General features: G+C 45.6%; 1 protein-coding gene across 1 annotated transcript in view; it reads left to right on the top strand.

Annotated features, from left to right (window-relative positions):
* Positions 1–23,655, top strand: part of ADAMTS12 (ADAM metallopeptidase with thrombospondin type 1 motif 12) — a 1,230,701-nt gene that overhangs the window by 729,664 nt on the left and 477,382 nt on the right. The window contains exons 5-6 of the mRNA XM_063960568.1: positions 1,704–1,787; positions 9,563–9,687. Coding sequence (XP_063816638.1) covers positions 1,704–1,787; positions 9,563–9,687 — 209 coding nt within the window. The remainder of the gene's footprint in view (positions 1–1,703; positions 1,788–9,562; positions 9,688–23,655) is intronic.

Below are 23,655 nucleotides of genomic sequence, written 5' to 3'. Positions count from 1 at the left end.
TCGCAAGGTAGGAGTAGGTCTGCAGCTACTCTGAAACTGCACAATCTTTTTTTGTAGCAGCGCTGCGATCCTTTCGTTCACACTTCTGCTAAGCTAAGATACACTCCCAGAGGGCGGCGGCTTAGCGTTTGCACTGCTGCTAAAAGCAGCTAGCGAGCGAACAACTCGGAATGACCCCCAATGTGCTTAGCTGTTGTGATATTATGCAACAGCCACAGGAGACGTCTTTAGTAAAAATACACAACTGCCAGCTTCTGATCTGCTGCTCCGTCTGTAGATGCAGCATCAGAACTCTCAGTGTGAACATTGGAAATTTGAGTAACCCTTAGATGTCCTGCAAGCACTGCTGTGTCCAAGAACGCTGCTACTGGCCTCGGCACACCATGAAAATTAGGCTAACACCCCCCCCCCCCATTTTCTGGAACGCTGCTCATTGCCGCCCCAAAACACCAGCAGCATATCAATCATGCTGCAGATTTTTGGGGCACGGCTAGCGACATCGCAGATTAAAAACTACATAGAACTTCCTACTCTTTAATCCCCCAGGCTCAGCTGGCCGCCCCCATCTCCCACTTGCATCACACAATCTTTTATTTAAGGCAGGTATTTCAAAATACTCTCATACAAGAGCAAATAGCTCCATAAGTAAAGTGTCAGACTGCAATATGGATGGTCATTGGTTCGAATCCTGGGCAATACAGTATTTTAAAATGTGTGCCTTAAATGAATGTGTATATATATATATATATATATATATATATATATAAATATCTCATGTGAGAAGGGGCATCATAGCAAGTGCTTTCAGTGGTCGTTATGGCTTGCATTATGTTTGGGGCACCAATTAATTTTCTAGGCCAGGCCACCAAGAAAATGTAGTTACGGCTCTGATTCTATTATATATTCTAAATGTATATACCTGCTTTTTTTCTCTGCTTTTGTCTGATAATCTGATTGTTTCAATGTGTAACATAAAGTGTCACAATATAATAAAGAGGGGAAAAAACACATTTCAAGTAAAAATGTATCACAATGTTTTAAAAAGACAAGCAGCAACATTATATCCTATACATAACTTAATGTACACACTGATGTCACTGGGGTATGTACTGTACTCTAATTATATTAAACAGTAAATAAATTACCCATTATCTATAGATACAAGGCAAGGATTTGTTTAACAGACAATTAGGATGACATAATCACTAATCACTATTGCCCACTGGCTCTATACCCTACAAACCTCGTTATGTACACTGTAACGTCATGGTACTATACAGAGCATACAATAAAACATTTTAATGGATAACAATATATTTTGGACTAAAATTAAAGTCCCCCCAGGCATTGGGAAAGAGCAAACAATACATATAGGCATTATAGCATTAAAAAATGGTTTTATGCTGAAAAAAATATAACCCTACTTTATTAGCCATTTCAATGTATAACAAATTTTGCTATATTATAAGATTACATTATTATTATTTTTTATTGCCATATACTATAGTATATATCTCTCTTTAGTTTCTAAGCTAAAAAGTGTATTTTTCACTCTTTCAATTTCCACTAAATTTTTTAAGAAGGGGATGAAAAGAAAATCAATGGTTCTAGTTTATTTGTTCTTTGGTAACTCGGTAACAAATCTGCAGTTATAGTATCTCTCTGTCAGGGGTCATTAATAACAGAATCATTATTTCACGCAGGTGGCGGGATTGTTTCATGATCCGACCATTGGTAACGCAATTCACATAAAAGTGGTCCGTGTCATTTTACTGGAAGAAGAAGAGGTATGTTGCATTATAGTTACCCCATGCTACTTTCCAATATCTGCAGTCCTTCAAGAATCTATCCACATGTGTTACAATAATAATAGTAATAATAATGTTATTTACAGTATATAGCACTTTTCTCCCAGTAGGACTCCAAGGGGGGGATTTGTCAAATCTTGAAGAGAGATAACCTGGAGAGACATAAAGCACCAACCAATCAGCTCCTAGCTGTCAATTCACAGGCTGTGGTCGCAGAATGACAGGAGCTGATTGGTTGGTGCTTTATCTTTCGTCACTTTATCAATCTCTGAGCTTTTATGAATCTCCCCCCAAAAGACTTACATTTGCATTTAAAAAAACACAAGATACAAGACACACTTAACAGAGAAGACAACTAAGCAGTGGTGGATTTTACTTACGGGCTGTAGTACTGCAGCCCCCCCCCCCAGGTAAAATCCGTCCCCCCACTCCCGATCAGTGTCAGTGAAGCCAGACTGCACTGTGACTGGCAGTGACTCATACTTGCCGACATTCTGGCTGCTCTCTGCGGGAGAGAGCAGCCAGGTCGGCTCAGCAAGGGGGCAGGGGAGGGCTGTGTCGTGGGGAGGAGGCGGGACGGGGGTGGAGAAGGGGTGGGACGGGGGCGGAGTTTCGGCGGCACATCCTTTAAGCCACGCCCCCCTGCTCTGTAATGCCGCGATCCCCGGCATTACACTGCAGGGGCGTGGCTATGATGACGCGATTCAGCAAGAATCGCGTCATCAACTGCCCGGACCGCCCACTTTACACACTAAGTGGGCGGACGGGCAGGGGGACCCCTGATTCCGGGAGACTTGCCTGCTCTTCCGGGGGGCCGGGAGGGTCACCCGATTTTCGAGAGTAGGCAAGTATGCAGTGACTTCCTATTGGAAGTCCTACCTGTCAGTCACAGACACTACAGGCAGTTCCATTGAGAGGTGTTTCCTCCCTCTGGGACTGCCAGACTGAGCTGCAATTAGCAGAGAGCTGGTTTCCTGTAGGGGAGCCATAGCCAGCTTATATGGGCTATTGTCGATGTAGTACATAGAAGCCGGGGGTTTTGCGCATGCGCAGTCGCACCGCAGTGTCTGAGCATGCGCCGATCACGGCACCTGCCGGTTCCATTGCACAGGTACCGGGACCTGGGCTCCCTGTCTCCTCTTCTTTCCGGGATAGGTGTAGCAGCAGCTCCCCTACTTAAAGTAAGTTGGAGCCGCTGCTGCAACTAAGCATGTCGGTTGTATTTTTTTAGGACCTGAAGAGACATTAGTGAAATGCGTGAGTAACAGGTAAGTTATGAGTCTGTTTTTGAAGGATTCTAGAGTGGGGGCATCTAGAACTGTGCACTGCAGCGAGTTCCACAGTGTCAGAGCTGCACAGTTAAAAGCATGAATTAAGGGAAATCCTAAATCCTGCTAATAGTCCTTCATCTACAGATCGCAGTAAGTGAGCAGGGCAGTAAGGGGTCAGAAGCTGCTTCAGGTACCCTGGAACCAACCTGGTTATGCATACCCTCCAACTGTACCTTTTTAATAGGTACAGTACCTTTCTCTGACGTCCTAGTGGATGCTGGGAACTCCGTAAGGACCATGGGGAATAGACGGGCTCCGCAGGAGACTGGGCACTCTAAAAGAAAGATTAGGTACTATCTGGTGTGCACTGGCTCCTCCCTCTATGCCCCTCCTCCAGACCTCAGTTAGATTTCTGTGCCCGGCCCGAGCTGGATGCACACTAGGGGCTCTCCTGAGCTTCTAGAAAGAAAGTTTAAAATTAGTTTTTTTATTTTACAGTGAGACCTGCTGGCAACAGGCTCACTGCAACGAGGGACTAAGGGGAGAAGAAGCGAACCTACCTGCTTGCAGCTAGCTTGGGCTTCTTAGGCTACTGGACACCATTAGCTCCAGAGGGATCGACCGCAGGACCCGTCCTTGGTGTTCGTTCCCGGAGCCGCGCCGCCGTCCCCCTTACAGAGCCAGAAGCATGAAGATGGTCCGGAAAATCGGCGGCAGAAGACTTCAGTCTTCACCAAGGTAGCGCACAGCACTGCAGCTGTGCGCCATTGCTCCTCATGCACACTTCACACTCCGGTCACTGAGGGTGCAGGGCGCTGGGGGGGGACGCCCTGAGCAGCAATAAAAACACCTTGGCTAGCAAAATAATCACAATATATAGCCCCAGAGGCTATATATGTGATAATTACCCCTGCCAGATTCCATAAAAAAGCGGGAGAAAAGTCCGCGAAAAAGGGGCGGAGCTATCTCCCTCGGCACACTGGCGCCATTTTCTCTTCACAGTGTAGCTGGAAGACAGCTCCCCAGGCTCTCCCCTGTAGTTTTCAGACACAAAGGGTTAAAAAGAGAGGGGGGGGCACAAAATTTAGGCGCAATATTGTTTATACAAGCAGCTATAGGGGAAAATTCACTCAGTGATAGTGTTTATCCCTACAGTATATAGCGCTCTGGTGTGTGCTGGCATACTCTCTCTCTGTCTCCCCAAAGGGCTGTGTGGGGTCCTGTCCTCAGTCAGAGCATTCCCTGTGTGTGTGCGGTGTGTCGGTACGGCTGTGTCGACATGTTTGATGAGGAGGCTTATGTGGAGGCGGAGCAGATGCTGAAAATGGGATGTCGCCCCCTGTGGGCCGACACCAGAGTGGATGGATAGGTGGAAGGTATTAACCGACAGTGTCAACTCCTTACATAAAAGGCTGGATGACGTAACAGCTATGGGACAGCCGGCTTCTCAGCCCGCGCCTGCCCAGGTGTCTCAAAGGCCATCAGGGGCTCAAAAACGCCCGCTCCCTCAGATGGCAGACACAGATGTCGACACGGAGTCTGACTCCAGTGTCGACGAGGTTGAGACATATACACAATCCACTAGGAACATCCGTTACATGATCTCGGCAATAAAAAATGTGTTACACATTTCTGACATTAACCCAAGTACCACTAAAAAAGGGTTTTATGTGTGGGGAGAAAAAGCAGGCGGTGTTTTGTTCCCCCATCAAATGAGTGAATGAAGTGTGAAAAAGCGTGGGTTCCCCCGATAAGAAACTGGTAATTTCTAAAAAGTTACTGATGGCGTACCCTTTCCCGCCAGAGGATAAGTTATGCTGGGAGATATCCCCTAGGGTGGATAAAGCGCTCACACGTTTGTCAAAAAAGGTGGCACTGCCGTCTTAGGATACGGCCACTTTGAAGGTACCTGCTGATAAATAGCAGGAGGCTATCCTGAAGTCTGTATTTACACACACTCAGGTTCTAGACTGAGACCTGCAGATAGTGCTGCTGCAGCGTGGTCTGTAACCCTTTCAAACAATAAGACGTCGTCTTATATATGAGGGATGCACAGAGGGATATTTTGCCGGCTGGCATCCAGAATTATTGTAATGTCCATTCTGTCAGGAGGGTATTAGAGACCCGACACTGGACAGGTGATGCTGACTTTTAAAGGCACATAGAGCCTTATAAGGGTGAGGAATTGTTTGGGGATGGTCTCTGAGACCTCGTATCCACAGCAACAGCTGGGATGAAATTTTTTTACCTCAGGTTTCCTCACAGCCTAAGAAAAGCACTGTATTATCAGGTACAGTCCTTTCGGCTTCAGAAAAGCAAGCGGGTCAAAGGAAAAAGCTGCACCAGTCAGCCAGTTCCCAGAATCAAAATTCTTCCCCCGCTTCCTCTGAGTCCACCGCATGACGCGGGGGCTCCACAGGCATAGCCAGGTACGGTGGGGGGCCGCCTCAAAAATTTCATCGATCAGTGGGCTCGCTCACAGGTGGATCCCTGGATCCTTCAAGTAGTATCTCAGGGGTACAAGCTGGAATTCGAGGCGTCTCCCCCCCGCCGTTTCCTCAAATCTGCCTTGCCGACAACTCCCTCAGGCAGGGAGGCTGTGCTAGAGGCAATTCACAAGCTGTATTCCCAGCAGGTGATAGTCAAGGTGCCCCTACTTCAACAAGGACGGGGTTACTATTCCACACTGGTTGTGGTACCGAAACCGGACGGTTCGGTGAGACCCATTTTAAATTTGAAATCCTTAAACACATACATTAAAAAATTCAAGTTCAAGATGGAATCGCTCAGGGCGGTTATTGCAAGCCTGGAGGAGGGGGATTACATGGTATCCCTGGACATCAAGGATGTTTACCTACATGTCCCCATTTACCATCCTCATCAGGAGTACCTCAGATTTGTGGTACAGGATTGCCGTTACCAATTCCAAACACTGCCGTTTGGACCGTCCACGGCACCGAGGGTCTTTACCAAAGTAATGGCAGAAATGATGATACTCCTTCGAAAAAAGGGAGTTTTAATTATCCCGTACTTGGACGATCTCCTTATAAAGGCGAGGTCCAAGGAGCAGTTGTTGGTCGGAGTAGCACTATCTCGGGAAGAGCTACATCAGCACGGATGGATTCTATACGTTCCAAAGTCACAGCTGGTTCCTACCACACGCCTACTGTTCCTGGGGATGGTTCTGGACACAGAACAGAAAAAAGTGTTTCTCCTGCAGGAGAAAGCCAAGGAGCTGTCATCTCTAGTCAGAGACCTCCTGAAACCAAAACAGGTATCGGTGCATCACTGCACACGAGTCCTGGGAAAAATGGTAGCTTCTTACGAAGCAAAATTCCATTCGGCAGGTTCCATACAAGAACCTTTTAGTGGGACCTCTTGAACAAGTGGTCGGGATCGCATCTTCAGATGCATCGGCTGATAACCCTGTCTCCAAGGACCAGGGTATCTCTACTGTGGTGGCTGCAGAGTGCTCATCTTCAAGAGGGCCGCAGATTCGGCATACAGGACTGGGTCCTGGTAACCACGGATGCCAGCCTTCGAGGCTGGGGGGGCAGTCACACAGGGAAGAAACTTCCAAGGACTTTGGTCAAGTCAGAAGTCGTCCCTACACATAAATATTCTGGAACTAAGGGCCATTTACAATGCCCTAAGTCAGGCAAAACCCCTGCTTCAAAACCAGCCGGTACTGATCCAGTCAGACAACATCACGGCAGTCGCCCATGTAAACCGACAGGGCGGCACAAGAAGCAGGATGGCGATGGCAGAAGCCACAAGGATTCTCCGATGGGCGGAAAATCACGTCTTAGCACTGTCAGCAGTGTTCATTCCGGGAGTGGACAACTGGGAAGCAGACTTCCTCAGCAGACACAACCGACACCCGGGAGAGTGGGGACTTCATCCAGAAGTCTTCCAACTGTTGGTAAACCGTTGGGAAAGGCCACAGGTGGACATGATGGCGTCCCGCCTAAACAAAAAACTAGATATTGCGCCAGGTCAAGGGACCCTCAGGCAATAGCTGTGGACGCGCTAGTGACACCGTGGGTGTACCAGTCGGTTTATGTATTCCCTCCTCTGCCTCTCATACCAAAGGTACTGAGAATAATAAGAATACGAGGAGTAAGAACTATACTCGTGGTTCCGGATGGGCCAAGAAGAGCTTGGTACCCAGAACTTCAAGAAATAATATCAGAGGACCCATGGCCTCTACCGCTCAGACAGGATCTGCTACAGCAGGGGCCCTGTCTGTTCCAAGACTTACCGCGGCTGCGTTGGACGGCATGGCGGTTGAATTCCGGATCCTAAAGCAAAAGGGCATTCCGGAAGAAGTCATTCCTACGCTGATAAAAGCCAGGAAAGAAGTAACCGCAAACCATTATCACCATATTTGGCTAAAATATGTTGCGTGGTGTGAGGCCAGGAAGGCCCCAACAGAGGAATTTCAGCTGGGTCGTTTTCTGCACTTCCTACAGTCAGGAGTGACTATGGGCCTAAAATTGGGTTCCATTAAGGTCCAGATTTCGGCTCTGTCGATTTTCTTCCAGAAAGAACTGGCTTCACTGCCTGGAGTTCAGACATTTCTAAAGGGAGTGCTACATATTCAGCCCCTTTTTTGTGCCTTCTGTGGCACCTTGGGATCTCAACGTGGTGTTGAGTTTCTTAAAATCACATTGATTTGAGCCACTTAAAACTGTGGATTTGAAATATCTCCCGTGGAAAGTGGTCATGTTATTGGCCTTGGCTTCGGCCAGGCGTGTGTCAGAATTGGCGGCTTTGTCATGTAAAAGCCCTTATCTGATTTTCCATATGGATAGGGCAGAATTGAGGACTCGTCCCCAGTTTCTCCCTAAGGTGGTATCAGCTTTTCACTTGAACCAACCTATTGCAGTGCCTGCGGCTACTAGGGACTTGGAAGATTCCAAGTTACTGGACGTAGTCAGGGCCTTAAAAATTTATATTTCCAGGACGGCTGGAGTCAGGAAAACTGACTCGTTTTTTTATCCTGTAGGCACCCAACAAAATAGGTGCTCCTGCTTCTAAGCAGACTATTGCTCGCTGAAATTGTAGCACAATTCAGCTGGAGCATTCTGCGGCTGGATTGCCGCATCCTAAATCAGTAACAGCCCGTTCCACGAGGAAAGTGGGCTCATCTTGGGCGGCTGCCCGAGGGGTCTCGGCTTTACAACTTTGCCGAGCTGCAACTTGGTCAGGGGCAAACACGTTTGCTAAATTCTACAGATTTGATACCCTGGCTGAGGAGGACCTTGAGTTCTCTCATTCGGTGCTGCAGAGTCATCCGCACTCTCCCGCTCGTTTGGGAGCTTTGGTATAATCCCCATGGTCCTTACGGAGTTCCCAGCATCCACTAGGACGTCAGAGAAAATAAGATTTTACTCACCGGTAAATCTATTTCTCGTAGTCCGTAGTGGATGCTGGGCGCCCATCCCAAGTGCGGATTGTCTGCAATACTTGTATATAGTTATTGCCTAACTAAAGGGTTATTGTTGAGCCATCTGTTGAGAGGCTCAGTTATATTTCATACTGTTAACTGGGTATAGTATCACGAGTTATACAGTGTGATTGGTGTGGCTGGTATGAGTCTTACCCGGGATTCAAAATCCTTCCTTATTGTGTCAGCTCTTCCGGGCACAGTATCCTAACTGAGGTCTGGAGGAGGGGCATAGAGGGAGGAGCCAGTGCACACCAGATAGTACCTAATCTTTCTTTTAGAGTGCCCAGTCTCCTGCGGAGCCCGTCTATTCCCCATGGTCCTTACGGAGTTCCCAGCATCCACTACGGACTACGAGAAATAGATTTACCGGTGAGTAAAATCTTATTTTTTTTCATGGTCTGTACCGATTTTTGGCTCTCCAAACTTCCATTGAAAGTATAGGAAAAGGGATGTGGCCACGCCCCCTTTACCCGCGGTCACGCCCCTTTTCCGGCTTTGTACCGATTTTTCTCTGTAAAATGTTGGAGGGTATGGGTTATGTAGGCAGTGTCGGACTGGGGCATGAAGGGCCCACCGGGGGAATGCAGTGGTAGGGGCCCATACTTAGGGGTGTGGTCAGTCTCTAGAGGGGTGTGGCCAATCACCACAGAGGCTTGTCTAATCATTGGAGAGTGTATAGTCTAAGCCCCTTGATAAATATACATAGTAAATAATGCTAGTGCATGCATGATAATGTACCAGATTAATAACAGAAATGCACTGTAGAGAATGCATCATATTCCTGTGCAGTATAAGGTAACATATATATAATGTATACTTTTTGCAGTATAGAACCAGATCCCTAGAGGATGGGGTGGGCCCCCAGGCAGTGGGGCCCACCGGTGGTTTCCCCTGTACCCCTGTGGGCCAGTCCAAGCCTGTATATAGGTAGGGCTTTAAAACACAGTAAGCTAATCTTTAAATATCAGTGATGGCTACCATAATTACTGTTACTCCTGCAAATGTCACAAAACATTATTGTGTTTCTCTAGGAAGGTCTGAAAATTGTGCATCATGCTGACCAGACGCTGGCTAGCTTCTGTAAATGGCAAAAAAGTATAAATCCGAAGAGTGATTCACACCCGGCGCACCATGACGTTGCAGTGCTATTAACAAGGTATTCCTTCAACATCTCTCCTTTATCGCTCCTATGTTAGGAAACATTTCTTTAAAATAAACTGCTGCCAGCTGTCTTCCTGTCTCATCCTGGCACTGTTCTTGCGTTGTGTAATAATGTGATGTATATATTTTTATTATACTCACTGCTGGTGTGCAGTTTTTAGAACCACAGTGGTGCTAGATGGCAGTTATGAAAAACACTATGGGGCCCATTTTTAAACGAGTGATAAAACTCATTGTGGATGATAAAACTCGTCAGCACCCAACTGTCATTTTTCAAACACATGACAGGAGCTGAACACATGACAGTTGAGAGCTGATTGGCTAGAGCACCAATTATCATACGCAATTACTTTTATCATTTATTATGAGTTTTATCACTTACTGGTAAATGGGCCCTTAAGGTTCTGAGTTGCACGCTGCTGCAACCACTTTAGCGCCTTTTGCTGTAACCGCGTTTATTGACTTCATGATCTCCTGGCGTACATCCGTGCGTCCGGGTGTCTAAGGAATGAGGCGTCCACTATGATCATCTTTGATATGCTGTAATATCGCTTGGTGCATCTTTAGATGCAATCATCGGTTATACCATGGAAACTCCCACTAGCCCCATGCTACTGTAGGCGCAGATTCTCCGTCAGAGCCTTCAATGTCAGCAAATAAGCATCTGAGTTCACAACCATTTCTGCGTACGCCTTCAAAAATCCCAGAACACAGCCATAAGACGGACCATCTTCAGGTGTCTGTCTGTGTGGTGCAACCTCCCAGTCGTATTCCAGTCCCTGCCCAGAAACATTTCCAATGCATTTCTGATATTGAGGGTCATTCCGAGTTGATCGTAGCTGTGCTAAATTTAGCACAGTTACGATCATCCTCCAAGACATGCGGGGGGACACCCAGCACAGGGATAGTCCACCCCGTATGTCAGAAACAACAAATAGCAAGCAAAGTAGCAGCGCTATGTTCAACAATTCATATATATCAATACAACGATAAATATCGATCTGGAACAAATGGAGATGAATGGACTGAAAAGAAAGGTACCGATTATTTATTAGCATAAATGATTAAATGATTTCCAGATCACCCACCTATTTCAGGAAAGTGTAAGAGCTACATCCGGACCTTTAGTGGACTTTGACCATCTTTACAGATGACCAGATGAACGACCAAAACCCACAGGTGACACCACAAAAACCAACTCAGCATTGAGGACTCCGCAATTATAGTGAGGACTAAGGATCCCAAAGACCCCAGTCATTTAAAGGGACGCCATCCAGAGGACTCCTTCCTCCAGCGGTAACCACTGTGGTAAATATCACCAACAGGACTGTGCCATCAGCCCTAATGTTCATTCTGATACTATTCATCTGATGTCCACATTAAATAAGGAACGGACACACACCCAGTAGCCTTCTGGTGATCTGAATATTGATTATATTAATTATTTTTAAAGCTATTTTTACTTTTTTTCACAATGTTGTGCACTTTTAATCATTTATGCTAATAAATAATCGGTACCTTTCTTTTCAGTCCATTCATCTCCATTTGTTCCAGATCGATATTTATCGTTGTATTGATATATATGAATTGTTGAACATAGCGCTGCTACTTTGCTTGCTATTTGTTGTTTCTGTAATAGCAGGATTGACTAGTCCTGCTTGTATAGCAGCTGCTCAAAATTAGCACAACAGCCCTCCCTGCGCCTGATTTAACTTCGGTTAACCCCCCTTTCTTCTGCACCCCGTATGTCAGTCTGCCCCCCACCCTCCCCGCACAAGTACAAAAGCATCGCACAGCGGCGATGCTTTTGTACTTGAAGAGTAACTCCCGGTCAGAGCAGCTTCTGCGGCTGACTGGGAGTTAATCGTCGCTGCCCCGGGTCGTAGCGGCTGTGTGTGACGTGACAAAGCCACTGCAGCCCGTCTTCTGCACGCTCCGGCCACGCCTGCGTTGGCTGGACCGCGCCCCGAAAACGGCAGCTAGACATCGCCATGCCGCCCCCTCCCATCCAGCGAACACCTCTGCCTGTCAATCAGGCAGAGGCGACCGCTAGGTAACGACGGCCTTCGGATGTCTGGCGTGCGCCGGCGCACTGCGGCGCCGACGCATGCGCAGTTCCGATCCGATTGCGGTGCTGCGAACAACTGCAGCGTGCGATTGGGTTGGAATGACCCCCTTTGTGATTGCTGCAGAGGGTCCTATTACAAGTATGACAGGGAACCTAGACATGTCTAGATATGCCCCAGTCTCATAAATCTACCGCACTAATTTGGGACTTCATTAGAGGTCCCGGGTGGCTTTAGTTGTGCTACTATTTCTGATCAATTTGTCTATCCCCCTGAGCCAGAAGACGTCCATCTCCACAACTCAGCAAGGGAGCAAAACAAAAAAGAGCCCCCAAGAGTACAGTACCTTGGAGACACCGAATAACTTAGAGATCTAAGGGGGAGATGTACAAAGCAGTGATAAAAGTGGAGAAGTGAGCCATTGGAGAAGTTGCCCGTGCTCTATATACTTTTATAATATGCAGATTATAAATGTTATGTCAATTGGTTGCCATGGGCCACTTCCCACTGGTTTGAGTGATGGATCTGAGTGATGTGCAGCTTGGAGTCATCAAGTATGGACCCAGTGGCGGATCCAGGGGGGGGGCACGCGGGCCTGTGCCCCCCCTGTCATGTCTGGCACTTTAAACAAACAACAACACAGCAGTCCCTTTTAAAAAGAAGCGCCGGCGCAGACGGCGCCCGCCGCAATGAAGGGTCTCGTAGCGGTGGCGGCAGCAGTACTAATGAGTCAGACTGACTCATTACAGTGCGCTGCAGCCGGCTGTAATAAAGCCGGAAGACTCGGAGGAGAGGAGAGGCTTTCCCCTTCTCTCCTCCACTCGGAGTCGCAGAGGGTGATCTGGCCACAATAGAGCCAGCAGCACTATATCACTGCTGCCTGTAGCGGTATGCGTGTTCATGCATATGTAATGAGCGGCAGAGCATCATGCCGTTCATTACAATATGTACAAACTGTGCTGGCCCCCACAAACACTATATTAATGGAGGGTAGGACAGAATTTTGCTGCCTGCGATCCAGCCTCCAGTTAATGTTCTCCCAACAGTCCCCGCCCCCTCCCCAGCAGCTGCAGCCAATCAAGGCAAGGAATGCAGAGGACACTGGTCCACAGCACACCATACCTCCCGGCGCTCTCAGGCTGCTGGAGTGGGAAATCTGCGCTGTTGGCCACAAGATGGGTGTCCTTTAGAGTAAGGCTCTCTGTGATCCCTGTCCCAAAACCCCTTCTCTGTGATCCCTACCCTAAACCCCCTTCTCTGTACTGTCCTAAATCCCCTTCTCTGTGATCCCTACCCTAATTCCCCTTCTCTGTGCTGTCCCAAACGCCCTTCTCTTTGCTGTCCCATACCTCCTTTACTGTGATCCCTACTCCAAACCCCCTTCTCTCTGATCCCTACCCCCTACTCCCTTCTCTCTATGAAAATAAATAAAGGTATACATACAGTAGATTCCAGTGTGTGTGTGTGTGTGTGTGTGTGTGTGTGTGTGTGTGTGTGTGTGTGTGTGTGTGCATATATATATATACAGAGTGTTACCCATTCTGCCTCTCACTGTCACCCTCTCTCTGTCACCCGCTGCCTCTCCGTCTCCCACTATGTCTCCTGCCTCTCCCCTGCGTCAGTATAAACCCATCACCCTCTCCTGTCACCCGCTGCCTCTCCAAAGTGTCACCCTCTTCCCGTCTTACGAATACGATGTTCCCTTTGAGGCTATGACCCTTGTTGCTAGGTCATGCCCTTGTTGTGAGGCCACGCACACCTTCATGGGACCGCACGCCTTCGGCATGCACAAGGTGCCCCCCTGTCATTTTTTCCTGGATCCGCCCCTGCATGGACCTTTTGTCACGCATTTGTGATGACAGATAAATACTCTCACGTTGGGTTTTATGCACATCCGTCATTGGGGTAGTGTAATATTTCATGCAGGCTGAGGTGTCTTTGTAAAAGAAGGATTTGCTGTCTAACCGTTAGGGATTTAGAAAATGCAGAAATAGCTTTAATTATGTGCATTTATAAAACCTGGATAGAGGCTAAATCCCAGTGTTTCATGTACAGTACATGTAGGAGGCCTCTTAGTCTTAGCATTACTGAAATCCACTTTGCTCACAACAAATATGAAAGAATTTCTGTAACTCCACAATGAATGGCATATGAAATATAATGGCACTAAAGGATAATAATGATAATTATTACTATTATTATTAATAATAATAATAATAATAATAATAATAATAATAATAATTATATTAGTAGACAAAGCATACTAAAGGTGTGTATACACGGTGAGATTCGGGCTAAACTCCGATTCTCACTTTTCGATCGGGACTAGGGGGGTCATTCCGAAACGATCTCACGCTGCACTTCTTCGCAGCCGTGCAATCGGGTCAGAAGTGCGCATGTGCGGCGGCCACATTGCGCAGGCGCGTCGTTGCCAGCAATGCCGCTAACTAAGAAAGCGGTCGCAGCGGCGATCGCAAGACGATTGACAGGAGGAAGGAGGAAGGCATTCCGGGGCATCAACTGACCATTTTCTGGGAGTGGTTCGGCGAATGCAGGAGTGTCCAGGCGTTTGGAGGGCGGATGTCTGATGTCAATTCCGGAACCTGCAACGCTGGATCGATCGCACAGGGTAAGTTCGCATCCTTGCTATGCAAAAAAACCTACCCCATAGGCGGCGTCGAGTTGATCGCATGGGCAGCAAAAAGCTGCTACGTGCGATCAACTCGGGATGACCCCCTAGGTCGGTATCGCAAGCAAAGATGACTGTGCTTGCGATACTGGCTTTGTACGATTTTGGCTAAGTGGCAATTTTGACTATCTTTTATACTAGATAGTCAAAATTTACTTGCCTGCACAGTCTATCTGGGCTTGCAATACCGACCCCGCGGGACTGCGCATCAGGATCGCATCGGGATCGCAAGGTGACTTTCACCTTGCGATCTGCACTAACTTACTTTGCGATTTTGACTATATAGTCAAAATCGCCAAAAAATATCTCACTATGTGTACACACCTTATGGGAGATATCCTATTAGGTGCGGCCCTTTTTTGAGGGATAAAAATGGCGTGAGTTGTGACCTATAGTCATTATTACGCTATCCAATTATAGGAACCCGCAATCATGTGATAACACATGGGATCCAGGATAACCTCCCAGTCCCATGTGTTAGCACGGCTGCAGCAGCTGCTTATCGCACCCGAACCATAATCCCTGATAACTGCCAGATTGTGGGGCTAATTGGATAGCCCTCGGGCTAATTGGATAGCCCCCGGCAAACCTATTATTCTATGGGAAGTTTGTAGGGAAAATCCTTATTTTAAGGCTCAGGAACCCTTGGACACACCCCCCTAATGACTAATTAGGCAATTGGAATTTTCCAAGTAGCTTAATTGATCAAATAATTACATGTCAATTTTGGGTAGTGAAAATATGGTCTCAAATTACCCCCTAATCAACTTTGTCATTGCTATATGCACCCCAAATTTTAGACTATTTTTGTTTTTAGAAAAATAATTGCTTTTTGTATTTTTTTTACATTTTTTTTGAAAGTCAACCCAAAGTACCCCTAAAGCATTTTTTTTTCGCATTTTTAATTTTTTTCGTATGAAAGTAAATGAAAAAACTTTGCTTTTCATATATTTTTTTAATCTTTATTGAAAAATGCACAACTCGGCCATTTATCACCATTTGAAAATCTCCAGTACTTTCCTTATGACCACTAGCAGCCTTCTGAATGATTCAGCAAACAAAATTGTCATTTTCGGTGGGGGGGTCCAGGAAGGTCACCCCACTTTTTCATGCACTTCTCTCACATTGCATATGGCTGACAGTTATCCATAGACTCATTAAATAGCAGTTTCTCCTACCTAATTGATAAATAGGTGTGTGTGGTTCCATTTAGGAACGAGTCTACAAAGGAAATGTTTTTGTTTTATTTGTCTTACTTAGTAAATATTTTAATTCCATTTCTGTTATTTATTAATGAAAATAACATGTTCCACAGTTGCACACTATGAAATATACGGACATAAATGGATATAATTATATTAAAAGTTGATACTAGGAATGGGTAATTAGTAATAAACCATTGGAGGTAATAATAAAAATAATAATAATAGTAATAATAATAATAATAATAATCATCACAATAAGGTTAACTATTTTTGTGTGACTGTTTATGTTAGTCTATCCTATGCTTGATGGCATTTTGTTTGCGTTTTCCACACCCACAAATAACAATAATAATAATAACAAGAACAGTTGAACAAACATTAAAGAACATCACCACACAGGTCTTTTCAACTTTATACTTTTCATTTTGTTATGTATTGCAGCGACGACTACATACTTACATAGTGCAGGGGGGGAGGTGCTTAGCACATATGGACATACATGTTAGGATGTATGTAATATATGTGCTAGCTTCAGGGCCGGTGCAAGGTTTCTTGGCACCCTAGGCAAGATGTCAGCCTACTGCCCCCCAACGTCATCAGTTACTCACTTTCCTAGTCACTAAGGTGAAAGTTCATAGGTGGCATCTTATACATTTCCCAGCCGTCTGATTGCATTATCTCTCAAAGATATCATTAATTATTTTAAAGCTACACTCAGTGGCACCACCTTCCCAGATCCTGGCATCCTACCCAGCTGCCTATCTCTTTCTATTTCATTCATCTCTCATACATACTGTACATAAATACATCCATACACTGCCTCTCTCATATATACATTCACGCTCTCTCATTCCTTCACAACTCTCTACTTTTTCTCTGTCTTTCTCATTCTCGCTCTCTTTTACATATATATTATATCCCTTTATTTCTGCCACACACACACATCTCTCTTTCTATTTTATTCTGTCTCTTATACATATAGTATACATGCATACATATTCACTGACTCTCTGATACATTACACTGCCTCTCTCATACATACATACATACATACATACATACATACATACACTGCCTCCCTCATACATACATACATACATACATACATACACTGCCTTTCTCATATAAACATTCATACATACATACACTGCCTCCATACATACACACATATATACATCCATACACTGCCTCCATACATATATACAGTACATCCATACACTGCCTCCATACATACACACACATATATACCATCCATACACTGCCTCCATACATATATACAATACATCCATACACTGCCTCCATACACATACACATATACATTCATACATACACACATATATACAGCCATACACTACCTTCATACATACATACATCCATCCATACACTACCTCCATACATACACACATATATACAATACAGCGATACACTGCCTCCATACATACATACATATATACATTCATACACACACTGCACCGTACGTACGTACGTACGTACGTACGTACGTACGTATATACATCCATACACTGCCTCCATACATACACACATATATACAGCCATACACTACCTCCATACATACACACATATATACATCCATACACTGCCTCCATACATATATACAGTACATCCATACACTGCCTCCATATATACACACATATATACAGTACATCCATACACTGCCTCCATACATACACACACATGTATACATCCATACACTGCCTCCATACATAAATACAGTACATCCATACACTGCCTCCATACACATATACATTCATACATACACACATATATACAGCCATACACTACCTTCATACATACATCCATCCATACACTACCTCCATACATACACACATATATACAGCCATACACTGCCTCCATACATATATACAGTACATCCATACACTGCCTCCGTACGTACGTATGTACGTACATACACACATATATACAATACATCGGTACACTGCCTCCGTACGTACATGTATACATTCATACATTGCCTCTGTACGTACACAGCTTCCATACATACCTCCATACACTGCCTCCATATGTATATACATATATACATACACTGCCTCCATACATACATACATACATACATCCACTGCCTCCATACATACATCCATATACTGCCTCCATACATACATCCATACACTGCCTCCATACATACATCCATACACTGCCTCCCTATGTACGTACGTACACACATATATACAATACATCGGTACACTGCCTCCATACACATATACATTCATACATACACACATATATACAGCCTTACACTACCTTCATACATACATCCATACACTACCTCCATACATACATCCATAAACTGCCTCCGTACGTACGTACGTACGTACGTACACACACACATATATACAATACAGCGATACACTGCCTCCATACATACATACATACATATATACATTCATACACACACTGCACCGTACGTACGTATATACATCCATACACTGCCTCCATACATACACACATATATACATCCATACACTACCTCCATACATATATACAGTACATCCATACATACGTACGTACATATATACACACATATATACAATACATCGGTACACTGCCTCCATACGTACATATATACATTCATACACTGCCTCCGTACGTACACAGCCTCCATACATACCTCCATACACTGCCTCCATATGTATATACATATATACATACACTGCCTCCATACATACATATATCCATCCACTGCCTCCATACATACATCCATACACTGAATGTATGAATGTATATGTGTATGGAGGCAGTGTACCAATGTATTGTATATATGTGTGTACGTACGTACGTACGTACGTACGTACGTACGTACACACATATATACAATACATCGGTACACTGCCTCCATACACATATACATTCATACATACACATATATACAGCCTTACACTACCTTCATACATACATCCATACACTACCTCCATACATACATCCATAAACTGCCTCCGTACGTACGTACGTACGTACGTACGTATGTACGTACGTACACACATATATACAATACAGCGATACACTGCCTCCATACATACATACATATATACATTCATACACACACTGCACCGTACGTACGTATATACATCCATACACTGCCTCCATACATACACACATATATACATCCATACACTACCTCCATACATATATACAGTACATCCATACATACGTACGTACATATATACACACATATATACAATACATCGGTACACTGCCTCCATACGTACATATATACATTCATACACTGCCTCCGTACGTACACAGCCTCCATACATACCTCCATACACTGCCTCCATATGTATATACATATATACATACACTGCCTCCATACATACATATATCCATCCACTGCCTCCATACATACATCCATACACTGCCTCCATATGTACATACATATATAAATACATACATAGCCTCCATACATACACACATACATACACGGGCCCTCATTCCGAGTTGATCGCTCGCAAGGCGATTTTAGCAGAGTTACACACGCTAAGCCGCCGCCTACTGGGAGTGAATCTTAGCTTCTTAAAATTGCGAATGATGTATTCGCAATATTGCGATTACAAACTACTTAGCAGTTTCAGAGTAGCTTCAGACTTACTCGGCATCTGCGATCAGTTCAGTGCTTGTCGTTCCTGGTTTGACGTCACAAACACACCCAGCGTTCACCCAGACACTCCCCCGTTTCTCCGGCCACTCCTGCGTTTTTTCCGGAAACGGTAGCGTTTTGATCCACACGCCCATAAAACGCCGTGTTTCCGCCCAGTAACACCCATTTCCTGTCAATCACACTACGATCGCCGGAGCGAAGAAAAAGCCGTGAGTAAAAATACTATCTTCATTGTTAAATTACTTGGCGCAGTCGCAGTGCGAATATTGCGCATGCGTACTAAGCGGAATTTCACTGCGATGCGATGAAAATTACCGAGCGATCAACTCGGAATGAGGGCCACTGTCTCCATACATCTATATACACATAATGTCTTCATACATACTGTACATAAATCCAACCCCCCTCCCCCCTTCAGTGCACACTTTTGCAACTACCAGTTCCCCCGGGGTGTGACTCCAGGCAGCCACTACTCCGGGTGCCCCACCATCGCACCAAGGAGGCGACATCTTACCGCTGGCCAGGAAGCTGTACTGTTCCCCGCTGCTGCCACCATCTTCCGGCTCACTGCTGCTGTTGCTGCCGGCGGCTCCATAGTGCAGAGCAGCAGGTGAGGGACGGACGGGTGGCCGGGCGGGCGGCTGCTGCTGGCGGGGAGGCACTGTTCCTGGTGCTGCCGCCGGCTCCGAGTTCACAGTGCGCTGCAGATAGCGCGAGGTGGGCGCCTGCTTCTGCCTCCCCCGCGGGCGCTTGCTCCTGCCTGATGCCGCACTTGTCCTCAATACCCTCCGGGACCCACAGAATTATATTTAAAAAAACAAACGGTGCCGTGGGTTGTGGGGGGAAAGTGGAGGCCGCTCACTCCTAGTTGTACTGCTAAGTGCCGCCCCCCAGCGGTCGGCGCTCTAGGCAGCTGCCTAAAGCTGCCTAGTGGTAGCGCCGGCCCTGGCTAGCTTGTTTTATCCCAGGACGGCAGCACTGTGTATAACAGCTGCCGTGTGCACCCAGGACTCAGCATTAAGAAACCTTCTAAGACCGCCCCCAGACTCCCATTGGCTAGGCTTCACAGGAGTCTGGGGGCGGAATTTGAAGGACAGTGAAGCTGAATGTTGCGTCCAGTGTGCAGCGGCAGCTGTTATAGACACAGCCCTGCCAATCCCCGGGGACATGCAGCCGGTATCCGGACTCCAGGTCGACACCAAAAAGGTCGACACATCTTAAGTCGACACCAATTGGTCGACACACCTTAGGTCGACATGGACAAGGTCGACATGAGTTTTTCAAAAAATGTTTACATTTTTTTTTAAACTTTTTCATACTTTTCGATCCACGTGGACTACAATCGGGAACGAGCGAAGCGAGCCATGCAAGGGGACACGGTGCACTAATTGGGGTTCCTGGTCACTCTACGAAGAAAACGACACCAAAAAAACATTAAAAACTCATGTCGACCGTTTTCCATGTCGACCTTGTTCTTGTCAACCTTTTGTCCATGTCGACCTTTTGTCCATGTCGACCTAAGGTGTGTTGACCAATTGGGGTCGACCTAAGGTGTGTCGACATTTTTGGTGTCGACCTGGAGTCCCATACCCCATGCAGCCAGCACATATATTACACACATTAGACACACTTCAGTCAGGCTTCCGTTCCCAACACCCCACAGAGAAGCACTGACTAAAGTGGTTAATGATTTTGGTCTAAAGACCACTACTCACTACTTATTCTACTAGATCTATCTGCTGCCTTTGACACTGTTGACCACTCTCTTCTCATACAGACACTACAATCCCTAGGTCTTCAGGACACAGCGCTTTCTTGGTTCCTATCCTACCTATCTAATCGTTCCTTCAGTGTTCGCTTCTCTGAATCTACCTCATCTTCGTTACCTCTTTCAGTTGGAGTACCGCAAGGCTCAGTCTTAGGTTCTCTGCTTTTCTCTATCTATACCTCATCTCTTGGTAAACTAATCATCTGTTTTGGATTTCAGTATAATCTGTACGCAGAAGATACTCAAGTCTTCCTATCCTCCCCTGATTTGTCACCATCTGTATTGGGCCGTGTCACTGAATGCCTTTCTGCCATTTCATCTTGGATGACATCTCATCACCTCAAACTTAATATTTCAAAAACAGAGTTAATTAAATTTCCACCGGCCAATATTAGGTACCAACCAGATATCTTTATCACTGTTGAAAATTCGACAATCAACCCTACCCCACAAGCTCGCTGCCTAGGTGTCATACTTGACTCTGATCTGTTCTTTGTTCCCCACATTCAATCTGTCTCAAAATCATGTTACATGCATCTAAAAAACATATCCAAAATATGACCATACCTTACACAAGACACTGCTAAAACTCTAATCCATGCTCTCATTATCTCCCGCGCTTTGATTATTGCAATAGTCTCCTAACTGGTCTTCCCAAAACGAGACTCTTATCACTACAATCCATTCTGAATGCAGCTGCGAGGCTAATCTTCCTTGCTAGATGTTCATCATTTGCAGATCCACTCTGTCAGTCCCCCCATTGGTTACCTGTATTCTACCGTATTCAAGATAAATTGCTCTTACTCACACACACAAGGCCATTAACCAAACTACACCAACATACATCACTTCGCTTATCTCAAAATATCTCCCAACCCGACCTCTTCTCTCTTCACAAGAACTGTGTCTCTCATCCACACTCATTACTCGCTCCCACTCACGATTGCAGGACTTTCTTTGGGCTGCACCCACTCTGTGGAATGCCCTACAATGCACAATAAGACTCTCCTCTAGTCTCCAAACCTTCAAGCGTTCCCTGAAAACTCCCCTCTTCAGGCAAGCGTATCAAATTCCAGAACCGCCCACATGACTTTCATAAACTTTTCTATGAAATTGCATCCACTCTGCACAGTCCAATCCACACATATCCTCACATGTCTTCTCATTCTTCACTTTCCCTTACTACCGACCCCGGTTCATCATTGCTGTGTGACCATATCATACAGCCCACCAAGAAATTTTGCAATCTGGTGGACAACTATGCAGTAGACAGCACCTATCCTTGTGTATCCATGCCTATTTCCCTACAGATTGTAAGCTTGTGAGCAGGGCCTTCCTACCTCTATGACTGTTTGTAATTACCCAGTTTTGTTATATCATTGTTATTTTCAATTGTAAAGCGCAACGGAATTTGCTGTGCTATATAAGAAACTGTTATTAAGATGATTTTGGTACTTACCAATAAATCCATTTCTCTGAATCCACTCGGGGACACTGGAACAGCTTATACAGTAGGGGTGTGAAGCTTGCAACCGGAGGTGTGGCACAATCTAAAATGAAAAATTTTACACACAGCCGGCTTCTCCCCCTTCACGCCCCCCGCCCCATCTCTCAGTTTGGAAAATTTGATGGAGAGAAGAGGACATGAGACTACAAACCTATGCCGAGGAGCCCACCGTAACAACACATCGAAACAGCATCCAAGAACATTCTTAAAAGAAACTCGCTGTTTGCACGAACTGTCTAACAAGAACACTGAACACTGCAGGATGACAGCACCGAGGCGCGCGTCCAGTGTCCCTGAGTGGATTTAGAAAAATGGATTTATGGGTAAGTACCAAAATCCTCTTTTCTCTTTCATCCACTAGGGGACACTGGAACAGCTAATACAGTAGGAGACGTCCCAAAGTTACTTCCAAGGGCAGGAGTGCTGTCCGTGGCCTGCAAAACTAGACGTCCAAACTTCGAATTCCTGGACGCAAACGTATCGAACTTGTAAAATCTCGTGAACGTGTGTGCTGATGACCATGTTGCTGCTCTGCAAAGTTGAGTAGTAGAGGCACCTCTGGCTGCCACCCTTGAGGCCCCCACCGATCTGGTAGTATGGGCACCAACCTGAAACGGAACCCGTTTACCACAGGATACATAAGCTTGCCTAATGGAAAGTCTAATCCATCTGGCCAGAGTTTGCTTAGATGCTGGCCAACCCTTCTTTGGACCATCATAAAGAACAAACAAATAGTCCGACTTTCTGATGGATGATGCAACCAGTACGTATATACGTAGAGCTCTTACAACGTCCAAAGACACGTCCCCATCTGCAACACCTTGAAAAGATGGGATTACAATTGGCTGATTTACATGAAACCCCGAAACTACCTTAGGGAGGAAGTCTTCCATTGTACGGAGTTCTGCCCTATCCTCATGGAAAATTAGAAAGGGGCTCTTACACGATAAGGCTCCCAGCTCAGAGACCCGTCTAGCCAAAGCTAAGGCAAGTAACAGCGTGACCTTCCAGGAGAGATATTTCAATTCTGCACCTTCCAAAGGCTCAAAGGGTGTTGATTTTAAATATTCCAACACTAAGTTCAGGTCCCATGG

The sequence above is a fragment of the Pseudophryne corroboree genome, chromosome 1, assembly GCF_028390025.1.
Source record: "Pseudophryne corroboree isolate aPseCor3 chromosome 1, aPseCor3.hap2, whole genome shotgun sequence".
NCBI classification, from domain to species: domain Eukaryota; kingdom Metazoa; phylum Chordata; class Amphibia; order Anura; family Myobatrachidae; genus Pseudophryne; species Pseudophryne corroboree.
This window is presented reverse-complemented; position numbering and strand designations above follow the sequence as displayed.